Below are 12,613 nucleotides of genomic sequence, written 5' to 3'. Positions count from 1 at the left end.
ATAGTAGCATCATATTAATGCTAGAAAGCCTATGCATTTGGCAACTGTATTTTTAATAAAATTATATTTAATGAATAAAATCTATTTTCACACTCATCTTAATTGAGGGGGCGACGGCCTAAAATCGATGTGGCCCAAATTTGGGCCAGTTCTGCTTTATTTGGTTTATTCATGGCTGACATTAGGCCTTCCTTTGACTTGCTTGTGGCCCATATCTGGCAAACAGGAGTGGTCCACCCAAATGCTATTATTCTTCACAGTATGTGGGCCGGAGCTGGGCCAGAATTAAAATCAATGTGGCCCAAATTCGGGCCAGTTCTTCTTTATTTGGTTTATTCATGGCTGACATTGGGCCTTCCTTTGGCTTGCTTGTGGCCCAAATTTGGCAAACAGGAGTAGACCGCCCAAGTGCCATCATTCTTCACAGTATGTGGGCCGGAATCAGAGCCAGCGCAGCACTGATGAGGGGGCGGCTGAGATAGCGAAAGGGGGCGATGACGTAGCACAAAGTAAAAAAAAAAAAAACATATGTGGCCCATTCACGTATTTGACGGACCGTAAACAAACCTGCTCACTACTATTAGAATACTGTTCCCTCAGATAGTGTTTTGGTCGGGAGACAGGTCAGTCAGTTTTTTTATTTATTTTTTTAAACCCCAAGGTCTAGAGACGTGTTTTTAGAAGCTGAATTTCTTTAAACTTGAGTGCCGTGTTTTAGAATAATGTATTATGTGCGACAAGCTGCTATAAAGACCTGAGACGAGCGCAGCATTCAAACACAAATTCAAAGACGTCCGTAGTGCATTTAAGTTAGTTTGAAATACAATGGAAAAGTACCGCAGTGGAATGAAAAATGCGATGTGAGTGAATGACCCTTCTAAAAGGTACTTAGCAAATACAGATGGCAGAGTAGCTATTGAATAAAACAAAATCACATAGGCAACAAATCTGAAAATCTGACATCCAGGAAATAATACCTTTAGCTTACTCAGTAGTGCTGCATTCTTAGTTGAACTGCTTGAGCGGGAAGTTTGTGTGTCAGATGTAACAATTAAAATGCGACTTTGTGAAACGGACTGTCCTAAATTGTTGCTATAGTAGCATCATATTAATGCTAGAAAGCCTATGCATTTGGCAACTGTATTTTTAATAAAATTATATTTAATGAATAAAATCTATTTTCACACTCATCTTAATTGAGGGGGCGACGGCCCTGGCCGGCCACCTGTAAGGTGTTGGATCTGGGCCAGAATTAAAATCGATGTGGCCCAAATTTGGGCCAGTTCTGCTTTATTTGGTTTATTCATGGCTGACAATGGGCCTTCCTTTGGCTTGCTTGTGGCCCAAATCTGGCAAGCAGGAGCGGACTGCCTAAGTGCCATCATTCCACGTGGTATGTGGGCCAGATGAAAGTGTCAGGTGTGGGCCTGATCTGGGCCTCAGGAATTTTGCTATCTGGGATGAGATGTGAATCACTTTAATTGAAATCATACTTCAGGAAATATTTTATTTTGCATATCCATGAAATAAAAAAAATATATAATAGGTATTTTATTGTTAAAAAAGGTCCAAATTCCAAAACATAAGCATTATTGTCTTAGAAGTCAATTACTCTAATTTTAATAGCAAACCAGTATATTTATTGAAAAAGTAAATGTTTAAAATTTAAAATTTTAGAAATTATATTCGTAGGTGATTAAGGTATAATTACTTATTTGAAATTAATCTGAGTTTATGATTACTTAAAATTTGAGACTTCTCACATTTAAAATGGTACAGCAATCAGAATCATTAATAATGTGAATGCCATTTTCACAATAACCACTATGTTTTTTTCCCTCGCTGGCAGTGTGTCAAGTCCATTCTTCTAAATAGAAATAAAGCACTTTGCACAGTGTAACTGTGAAGGATTTTTAATTATGTTCTTTAAATGTACAATTATGTAAGCCCAGATTGTGTGATACTGCTAAACCCAAATTTCTAATATGAAAAAATAAACCTTTTTTATCCTTGCTCTGTGCCTGTAAATATTGCTTTTATTTCTTTCTGTTTCAAATCCTCTTTGCTTCTCTTGATGTCTTTGTTTCCAGTGCTTGCTTGGTTTACTGAGAAAACAATATATTGTGACAACGTTCATTATTAAGCAATAATGAAGAAACAAGGCCGCCTTGTCAAGTTAAAAGTGAGGACGATCAATAACTGTCGTCTTCATGTTGGATCCATATCCAATCCATATTAGCTGCTCCCACAAGGATTTGCAACTCGGCCGGTAAAGATCAAGGCATTGATGCCGGATTCACGGATAAGCAGAAGGAAGGGTCGGTCCGCAACAAAATTCTCCCGGTAGATGTTTAAGGAACGTCCGGTAGCAACAACCGCTGTGGCGGCAGCAGCCTCGCTACCTTCTTCATTCACCTGAAAAATTGGAAAACCAGACCATTGGCTAAGAAAGTGTGTAATCCGTCTTAGTATGCAGTTAGACTAATAATAAAAACATGGTGCTTGAGTTTGCAAACGATATTGAATGTATTTTACCTCAAGGAAGGCCTTATGGTAGGCATTGGAGATGTACAAGTTGGGTCCGTCATTGGCAACTATCCCTAGCACAACACAACATGTCGTGACAATATTATTGTACAGATTCATCAGAACTCAAGATGTCACCCCAACAATGAACACAAATCCACACAGCAAAATTTCATCGTAATTAAGCCAAGATCTCATAGAAGTAGTCCATACGACTTGTGCTCTACATTCCTAGTCTTATTAAGCTTTTAGCTTCTACAGAAGAAAGTCATACAATTTGGAACAACATAGCTATTTTCATACCTGGGAGACTGGCATTTTCTGGACTAAAAAGCTGTTCAAGGCCCATTTTCATCAGCTGCTCTTTGAGGCTAAAGTTGTCCTCGATACGGAAACGAGGAAGCTGCACGAACACTGTGGTCTCTTTCATGGCTTGTAACCAACCCTCAAGTTTCTTGAGGTTCATGTTTTCCACCACCTTAATTGGATACATTTTTGTTAGGTAGGACTAGAGGAGAACATTTTTGAGGAGAACATTTTGTCTATTGTTTATAATCAACTTACTTCCGACAGGGTTGTACCTTCAAAAGGTAATATGAGCACCATTGTGATGTCAGCACCATTGTAGGGCAATTCAAGGATCTTCACCTTGTCATCACTGATTTTGGCATACTGGAATTTCCTCTCTTGGTACATTATGGACACTTGACACTTATGGGTCTCGCTAACGTGAAAGTCTGAATTCATGACATTTTGCTTATCAAATTTGTGTTTCCATTGACCCTGGAACACAAAAACCAGATTGTAACAGAGTTCACAAGTCAGGGGAGTTCAGTCCTGCTCCTGGAGGACCACTTTCCAGAGTTTAGCTCCAACATACTTTGCCTGGAAGTTTCTAGTGATCCTGAAGAATTTGTCAAGGTCTTCTACTGTACATGAATAGAATGAATGAAACTTTTAACCCTCTGGTATTTTTCATTTGGGGGTCAGACTTGTGTTGTTTGCGGTCAAAAGTGTGTGTGTCTATTTTGTACTCGATATTTTGGAGTGTCACCCCTTCATTGCTGTGCACTTTTTTCTGCATTGTGAATGATTTGTAGATTATACACAAAAAAAATCTCTGTATTTTCAATTTTTTTTGCATATATTCCATTACTTTCCAATAGCGGTCATTTTTGACCACGAACAGCACAAGTGTGACTATTTTTTTAAACAACCATTTAGCTTTTTCAAATCAAGTCCACAAATTTTTTTGTGGTCACATAGTGATTGGCATAAAAGTCATAGAGTTTTGTACCATTCCGATGAAGTAGCGATTTAAAAAAAAAAAAAATTCAGTCTAAAATGACCAAACAACACCAGAGGGTTAAATATTATTATTATATTTAAAAGTCATTCAATTCAGTTCTAATTTTTTTTTTAGCAATTCATAACTTGACAATCGACATCTAAATAAATTGTTTCTGAGGAAATAATCCCTTCAAATCCGCCTATTCAGATTGTTGGAATGTGAAGGTTAAATGAAAGACACCCATATTAGAATTCTCCCGCCTAACGCTTCCAACTCTGTGATTGGTGGTCCAGCTATAAAATTACAGATGGCCAAACAATAGTAAATTAATGAGAGACTAATTTTAAATGACAGCAGAATCAATCATATCTCCCCCTAGTGGGGTTTGACATCACTAACTTTATGACAAGTTCCGCTATTATGAAGCTGTTCACGGTGGAAGCCGCGAGTAACATTATGGAGGAGGTCATTGTTGCTGATTTATAGTCGTTTTCAAGATTCTTTTTTAAAGAAAATTTGGGAGTTAATTGGAAAAGGAAGATATACACCAGAGCTTAATTTGGTGCTGAAAACTGAAGCTTTTGAGAGGCATTTCAGCCCCAGCAATTACACGTGTCTTTAAGTAAATCATCAATGGGTAAGTTAATTAAAATATATCTGGCCGCCGTGCCAATGGTTTTTATTCTGGCCGTTGCTGCAACTGTTTTATATACGTTTAGCTTTATTTAAGAAAAGTCAATTGGCAGTATTAGTGGTCAGTCTGCAAATTTACTAACTTTGTGCATATTTGTTGTAATTCTACACAATAATGACATATAAGTTTGTGTTTTGTTACTTTGGATAAGAAACAAAGTCTCATCCTTTACATTCTGTCAGTTTTATCGGCAAATACAAAAAATAAATGCCATTTTGGCGCTTTTTTATTGTTGCGGACAAATCACTGTAAAGGCGCTTCAGTTAAAGCATGGAGTGTGAGTGAGCGTGATCATCTCTTCCTCTTTACTAACGTTACTGGTTATAACTCGAAATAAACATGAATGAACATTTCATGGCTCATGTAATGGCTCAATAAGTGTTTCAACTGCGGAAAGACTTCAATAAAATAATTTGCAAACATAACGTCATGCAGCCAGCAATTCATTTACCTCAGGCAAGTCATTCAGTGTCCAAAGCTCGCTAGAGAAATGAACTCTAAAGAAGAGCATTTCTCTAAACATATGCCCTATATTAGCCTATATATTCCTTATATTTTATTTAACCTGCTAGTCATGTCTTAATTATTTAATGTATATTTAAATTAATCTGCCATGAAAACAGACACTGTGTAAATGATTAGGCCTATATACCAACAGTGAATGGCAATAGAAACATAATTTTATAATTAGATTTGTAATTAATGTATGCATACATTGCATTTTCTTTTTAATTTGAGGGTTTATTATATCTAAAAATAAATGACAGTTTAATTTGGGCTCTATTGTTAATTGTAACCTTTAATATTATAGTAATGTGCAAGTAGCGCTCCCTATATAGGATACGTCATTAGCTGAGATGGATATTTTTTATCTTTAAAAAAATGTTAATTAAAAATGACTTTATTTAAGGACAGAACCACAACTTGTTCAGTAAACCACTATTTAATAAAAAAGAAGCAATTTTATGTTTAATCCCCCTTACCGAAAATACCATGACTTCAAAACCGGGGTACGTACCGAACCATCATTTTTGTGTACCGTTACACCACTACTGTCTAGGGTGCTGTAGTGTCTGTCACTAATTTGCATTGCTGTGAGCCTTGTCATAATGTGTTATTAAATGCTTACTTTGTTTTATTGGTTTTGTGTGGTAGGAGGGGTGTCTGTCATACGTTTTGCAACCCGGCTTGTTGTCACCATACTCTGCTGAAGTGCACAAACCGATTTTGTGATGATGCAATTATTTGTAATGAGGATTTGCATTTTACTTAAATGAGCTGTTTTATTTTGATGGTTACTCTCTCCGTGCTGTTTTTCTTGTTGCTTTTCTAAGAGCTGGAATTGTCTAGAAGAGGACATAGTAAGCTGCCCGGATGAGTAAAGAAGGTGAGAAGGCTAAGGTTTAAGGGTACGTTTATACATCACTGATGTGCTAAAAATGGAAAAGTTTTTCCTTTGTGTTTTGAAAAGTTTTGCATATAGACGACAACATTGTCGAAATGTTCGACATTCAGTGAAAATGACTGAAAAAAGTTGTATTATGCATGCCAGGCCAGTAGTTGGCGATGTCGAACACTAGCGCATGCGCAAAGACTTCTTTCTATAGACTGAACAAATAATATGCACGTATGACTTCACCGTTTTCACAAATTTGCATTTTCGTAGTTTACATGGAGACGTTAACGGCATCGTTTTCAAAAACATGCACTTTGAAACCCGTTTGAATTTTCAGGTCCTCAAATCGCAGCTGACATGTAAAGGAACAGCCAAAAAAGTTTTCTGTTTTTAGTTGAAAATAGTGTTGTGTAAACACTAAGAGTCATAGTTCGCTACTGGACCTTGATTAGCAGGTGTGTTTAATTGGTGTTGGAGCTAAACTCTGCTGGAAGGTGGACACCCCGAAAAATTGCGTCTTAATTACAAGTATCTCTCTGCGTCCTCACTTACTTTGAAGTAGATTGCGTTCACCAAGACTAATATGGTGTTGGAGTCTATTGAGCCTTCTGGCAGGGTGTCTTTTATCCGGTTCTCAGTCTTGTTGGCTATCCATTCATTTATCGTCATCCTCGAAACTTCCGGTTTCCCCTGGAGGACGAAACTTGAATGTTTAGTACAGGGTCAAGGATCAGATGCGCTACATTTAGACACTTATGCCAATGTAACCTTAAAATCGAGAGGCAGCAACTTGGCTCCGTAGACCATCTCACTGATGTGCTGGTAGGACTCATTAAAAAGCATAGATTTGTCTCCAAACAAACGGTTTGCAGAGATCAGTTCTATTGTCTCGTGCTTTTTGCGGTATAGTCGACAGTTCAGCTTGGCGAAGAAGAAATGGACCTGGTCTGAGGTCTTCTCCTTTATCGTATCGAACTGAAACACCTACATGTGAAGAATATAGAAGTTATTGACCTGCTAAATAATCGATCCTTATTTGGAGTTACAATTATTTGACCTTACTTTCATGAGCTGCTCCAGTGTGGTGTTACAAGCCCCTAGCTTCGTCATGGCGAAAGCTGTTGAGATACTAATTGGCGACAGAAAGATGTTTTCATCGTTGGACTTTCCCTCGGCAAGCTGCTTGAAAAACGAGAGGGCGAAGCGGCTGTTGGCTTTGGACAATTCCCACACTCGAGGGTTGGTGCCAGCTGGGATCTTCTCTGGTTTTTCAGTTGGATGTGTTTCAGAATCCGGGCTGCGGTAGATGCACATTGGCTCCAAAGGTAGATCTTTGGGCTTTGCATTGCAGATATCTTTGGCTGCCTGGACTGAACAGAGGGCGAGTACCCACAAAGCCCACGTACATACCAACAACTTCATCCTGCCCAAGATTGGGAAATGGGAAACCAGCCCAGGAAAAGCAGTTCAGTGCAAATTCTGGTGGTCAGACAAGTCATGGAATCATGCGATACAATGTCTGTAGTGAATTGGGAAGAGGTTTTTTTTTTTTTTTTTAATTTGTACTTTAATTAGACAAAACAGTTAGCAAAGAGCAAACTTTTCCATAACACTACTTTACTACAAAGAAATATAGTTAACAGCTTTCACTTTAAAATCCAGAGTGGTTACAAAGTTACTCCATTTGAAGTTTAAATTACCATAGCTGAGTCAATTTCGGCAATTTTTACTTTATTAATCATACACTGCTAGTCACAAATTAATCTGAATTAAATGTCACTACCAATGGTTGATTGACTTATAAAGATCCACTTTATACTAGGATCGTGTCTAATTGAGGTGAAAAGTAAATTAAATAAAATTTTAACCCCACGAAAATGCTTGTACAACTGTTTCAACAAAACTGCTTTCTGGATCAGGATATTCAATGCATTTAAACATTTTTCACGTACCTGACGTTGTCGTATTTCCTTGTTAAAGACCAGTTTTGGGGCTAAAGACCAGTTTATGTTGTACTAAAGTAAGGAGCAAAGTGAAGAAAACACTTCTCTGGATAGGTCAGTGCCCTTAAGAGCACTGGAGTGACTAGAGATGAAAATCTACTCGGGACAACCTTTGTGCTATTGATTCATTTTGTTAGGTTAGCCACAAGCAAAGCAAATTTGACCTATAATGGGGAATCTGTTCAAAACATTGTTAAAAAGAGGTGAAACTATTTTGTTTGTTATCAGTTATTGTTATTAAAGATTCTTTTGTTCAGTGTTAATGGTTGTTGCATAAAAGTGCATGAATTTGTTCAAAAGACCAGAGAGGAAAATGGTTTACAATATCATTTAATCATAATCCATGCCAGAATCACTGCTGCTGCTGCACATAAAATACATTTCTTATTAAATAATATTTTCAAGTTTTTCAATATCTAATTCAAAAATCCAGTTAGTAATACCCCCTGCCCTCTCAAAGAATTAAAGCAATTGTATTATACAAAAATGCAATCCAAAATTTCACATAGTGAATTCTTGTACAAAGTGAAAAAAGGTATTACAACTACATCCACATTGGAGAAATATACTAAACATTCCTTAATGGAGTATAATATACAAACATTTATTTTCTTATTCAGGTTGAAGTTAAAGTGAACCTTAATTTAAGCAGTCTATCATGAGATAACATGGGAGAAATCATCAAAAACAATTATATATCCTGATGTTAGGAATCATGGTGAAAAGACCACAATGCAACACCCCATCTCACGAAAAAGTCAATACAGGAGTGCAAGCAATGAGTTACAGTGGGAACAAACATACAGAAATGAGGTGGATAGCACTCTCTTTGGACACACTTGAACACAAACACACAATCATTTATTTCAAACTACATCCTACAGCTATAAGCTAAAACACTAAAGCCTGTACTTGTGCACAACCCTTATGTTTTCAAGTAACTTTATGACTTCTCATAAATCTACTATGTACGGTGGCCGAGAGAGCTCAATGCGCTGCAACTTCAGAAAACACATGCAAATAGAAAAAGCACCAGCAAATCAAGAAAACATCATCAGTTTGACAGCAGGTGCTGCAAATGCTCACAACGCAAACAAATAAAGAAACGCGCTGCAAATGCTCACAACACAACCAAATAAAGAATTTTATTTGCAGCGCGTTTCTTTGTTTGGTTGTGTTGTGAGCATTTGCAGCGTGTGTGTTGTCAAATTGATGAAGTTATTTTCTTAATTTGCAGGTGGTTTTTTTTCTATTTGCATCGCGTTGAGCTCTCTCGGCCACCGTAACTATGTGTGTATGTGCACAGCATATACTTTCCCCTCGAGGCCAGGGAACAATATGTACCATTAATCATTTATCTGTGTGGGAAAACATACTACAGTCTTGGGTGTTTCAGGCACCAAGTGTCAAAATTCAGATTTCAATCATTCCCATCTTCTCATTTTATGACGTTTGACACTAATTAGTACTACATTCGTATTCAAAACCAACCCTGAACGTAGTCAACAATCACTATAAAATGAGCTCCAGTGAGGAAACACGGAGACTGTTCATTAGACACTGATCAAAAATACAAAATTTTTTTTTTTTTTTTTTTTTAGAAGTCAGCACTGGGTGGATGAACCTCACGAAAAAGTAATATTTCACCTCAAAATCAAAAGAATAAAAAAAATTATAATTGCATTAAAATTATGCACATCTTTAGGACCATTAAGATTGTTTTTGTTTTCATTGAAACGGTTAAGCCAATTTTCCCCTCCAAAATGTCATTACCACAATGCAGAAAAAAACAAATTCTCATTACAGTAATACAGTAACAAAAACAGTTCTTTAAATTAAAAACATGCAGTATTTTGTATGTGTATATATATATATAAAAAATATGCATTACAATAAAGTATTATTCTGTGCTTAATATTATGAAAATAATATTCACAATGCAAAAACAAAGGTTCCAAAAATGGGCTTCATTCCATGAGATATATTTATACACATACTTGTGGTGAAATATGACTATTTTTTTGACGAGTTTCATGAGATTCACCTGGGTAAACATTTTGGTTCCCTTTTCAAATCAATAGTGATTCCCATTGGCTCATGGGTGATCATGTAAATGTTGCTTTGCAACAATAGTTTAAAACAGTTGGTTTTCAAATGGCTGACTTCAAATACAAACTTTCAAAACCACAATAAATTGAGCCCTTCTGCAAAGGTTTATACAATCGGCGTTTCGTTCAAGGAAACATTGAAAATGAGTTTCGGTTAGGTACAAAGGAACTGTTGAGAATTGTATTAATGGCTTTTATGAGAGCAGTAAACCTTGATTTGTTTATCTGTATCATCAGACCTCCAATAATGTCATTAAATATGAAAATAAGCCTTAATACTTTCCTCTCTAAATAGCGATATCAAACTATGACAAAATACACAGACTGTCCTTGTTTTTCTGTTCCAATTTAGACTCTTCAAAGAACCCTAACATCAAAAGACCACCATCACACCATGAAACATGCTTAAATACTCAAGTTCAATTGCATGAAACGTACACAAAATGGCTACAAAAACAAATGACCTGGCAATAAATTCCTTTATCTCAGAAAGGATAGGCAGTAATCCGTTTGGCGGTCTAAAAGCCTGCAGATTCGAAGAGATCATTTAATATAAATGCTGACTTTGAAGACTGAGAGGAGTTGAATATTATAGAGATGGTTCGGCTACATCTAAAATATCCAACGCGTGAATAACTGCAGATCTGCAAAAAGGCAGTCTTGAAGTCTTAAAGTCTTGAAACTGGTTAAGCGACAATTGCAGGGTAGTAGAGGCGGCGCAACTATAACGACATGTGAATAATCCCGCCCACTTTAAAGCGGTACTGAACTGCAGTGGAAACGCAAACCGAGCCGAGGCGTACCGTGCCGTGCCGTACTGAGCCGTACCGAGCCGAGTCGTACCACGCAGTGGAAAAGCGCCATTTGTAATAATCATGTCTTGTTCGTTGACACTTGAAGGACATTTTGATGTTTTCACTGGACATTGTACGGACAAGCTCAAGAAAAGTGTAAAGCCCAGTATTTGTGTCATTGTGTTGTTGGTGTTTTGTTGACCCTTCACCGGTTAAATGTCAGTCCTTTCATATTTCCCATCACATACGTTGCTCTACTGACCTGTGCTTGGCTAAAGATGAGACTCATACAGCAGGGGCAGGAAGGGTGAGAAATGAGGGATTTAGATGAGAAAAATAGGTGGCTGATGAAAGTTAGCTGGTACAGATTGAATGAGATCAGGGACAGGGAGTAGAGACAAAGTGGGATGAGACCCTCAGTAAAACCACAGGGTTCACCACCCATCAAAGCCAAGATGTGAAGCTTTGATGAAATCAGACCCCAGTTGAGGTGAGCTGCGGTGGGCAGACCTCTGAGGAGATGGATCTTTATGGAACCAAACCACATGGAGAAAAAAGGAGAGAGTCCAGCACATACAGCCACGGCTGATCTTTGCTCAGGGGGGACTGCCGTAATTTATGCTAAAAATGTTTTCCACTGCAGACGCTGCACTCCCAACGGCTGCCAATTTCTGCACTGAATAAAAGTGCTGCAGATTTGCTTCATTTCGAGCTGTTTTACTCTCCTTTTTGCATTCTGCTTGCTGCAATTCATGCGTTTTCACAGAGACAATCTCCTTTCACTTTTCTTGCTGTTCTCTGATTATCTCACAAATTATAAAGGATTAGTGTATGAGGAAATCCATTTCAGAAATTTGATTTAGATTGGGTGACCCCCTCACAAACACATTTTACATTCATTCTGTTGATCTGCTCTGACAGTGGCTGTGTTTGGAGTAGCATACTTTCTGCAGTAGGCCTATACTATAGTATGACTAATCTATATGCACATTTTCTGTGCAAAATTGTAGGCCTGAAAAAAAAAAAAAAAAAAAAAGAGCGAGTAACACGATGTTCACACACAAATACACTAAAATCAACCCTGAGATAAAGACAGAGTTCCTTTAAAACAAAAAATAAAGATGATGTTACCCAAGTGGACCTAGGACTTATACTAGATCCTAAAAATTCCTACAAGAGCGTTTAACATACCTTCGCCTTTTTTAACTCGTAATCCAATTCGTGGCTTTAAACCAACAACAAAAATCTTTCTCTGTTTCTTTTGAACAAATTTTGGGTAAATTCGTGCTATCCTTAAAGTCTACACTGTGCATCACAGTGGTTACCTAAACGAAGTTGCAATATCCAATCTAGACGATTGCTTAAATGTTGAGCTCAGACCAAAGCGACAGTAATAACGAAAATAAAAACAATAGAAATCAACTCCAACTTAAGAGAAGTTCCACCAAAATAGGTGCTTTTAAGGTTGCGGTAGGATGTCTCAAGAGACCATTATATGCTAGCAGGAAGAGAAAAAAAAACTACAATAAACTAACCTCCAACTTAAAACTAAATGCTTGAGGCATGACTGCTTCCTAAGTGATGAGATCTCACCACCAAGGAAGCAACGACATGGAAAAATGCAAGTTTGAGATGTACAGTGCAAGTGTTTTGATGAGCCTAATACATTACTGATCACGGAAATATGATGTTGTGTACTTTAATAACTGTGAGCACATTATCCTCGTATTGCGTCTTCACTTGTTTATTTTGGCTAGCTTGATAATGCTTTCAGATGTTCTTCCAAAATCCGCACAGAAAA

General features: G+C 37.4%; 1 protein-coding gene across 2 annotated transcripts; it reads right to left on the bottom strand.

Moving 5' to 3' along the window:
- Window positions 1-1,897: 1,897 nt before the first annotated feature.
- On the bottom strand, window positions 1,898-7,994 carry LOC107757486 (antithrombin-III-like). Of its 2 annotated transcripts, none has more exons than XM_016574967.1 (8): window positions 7,860-7,994; window positions 6,970-7,386; window positions 6,676-6,891; window positions 6,460-6,597; window positions 3,091-3,309; window positions 2,830-3,004; window positions 2,536-2,600; window positions 1,898-2,415 (listed from the first exon to the last, which is right to left on the bottom strand). In XM_016574967.1, the coding sequence occupies exons 2-8, from the start codon at window positions 7,327-7,329 to the stop codon at window positions 2,236-2,238; spliced, it is 1,353 nt and encodes a 450-aa protein (XP_016430453.1). In that variant the 5' UTR covers window positions 7,330-7,386; window positions 7,860-7,994; the 3' UTR covers window positions 1,898-2,235. The 2 variants fall into 2 exon arrangements, with proteins under 2 accessions (XP_016430453.1, XP_016430452.1); XM_016574966.1 differs by having other exon boundaries at window positions 6,970-7,330.
- Window positions 7,995-12,613: the final 4,619 nt, after the last annotated feature.

Source organism: Sinocyclocheilus rhinocerous, unplaced genomic scaffold (genome assembly GCF_001515625.1).
Source record: "Sinocyclocheilus rhinocerous isolate Xijiao unplaced genomic scaffold, SAMN03320098_v1.1 scaffold2578, whole genome shotgun sequence".
Lineage (NCBI taxonomy): Eukaryota > Metazoa > Chordata > Actinopteri > Cypriniformes > Cyprinidae > Sinocyclocheilus > Sinocyclocheilus rhinocerous.
Note: the sequence above shows the minus strand (reverse complement) of the source record. Positions and strands in the feature narration are given on the sequence as shown.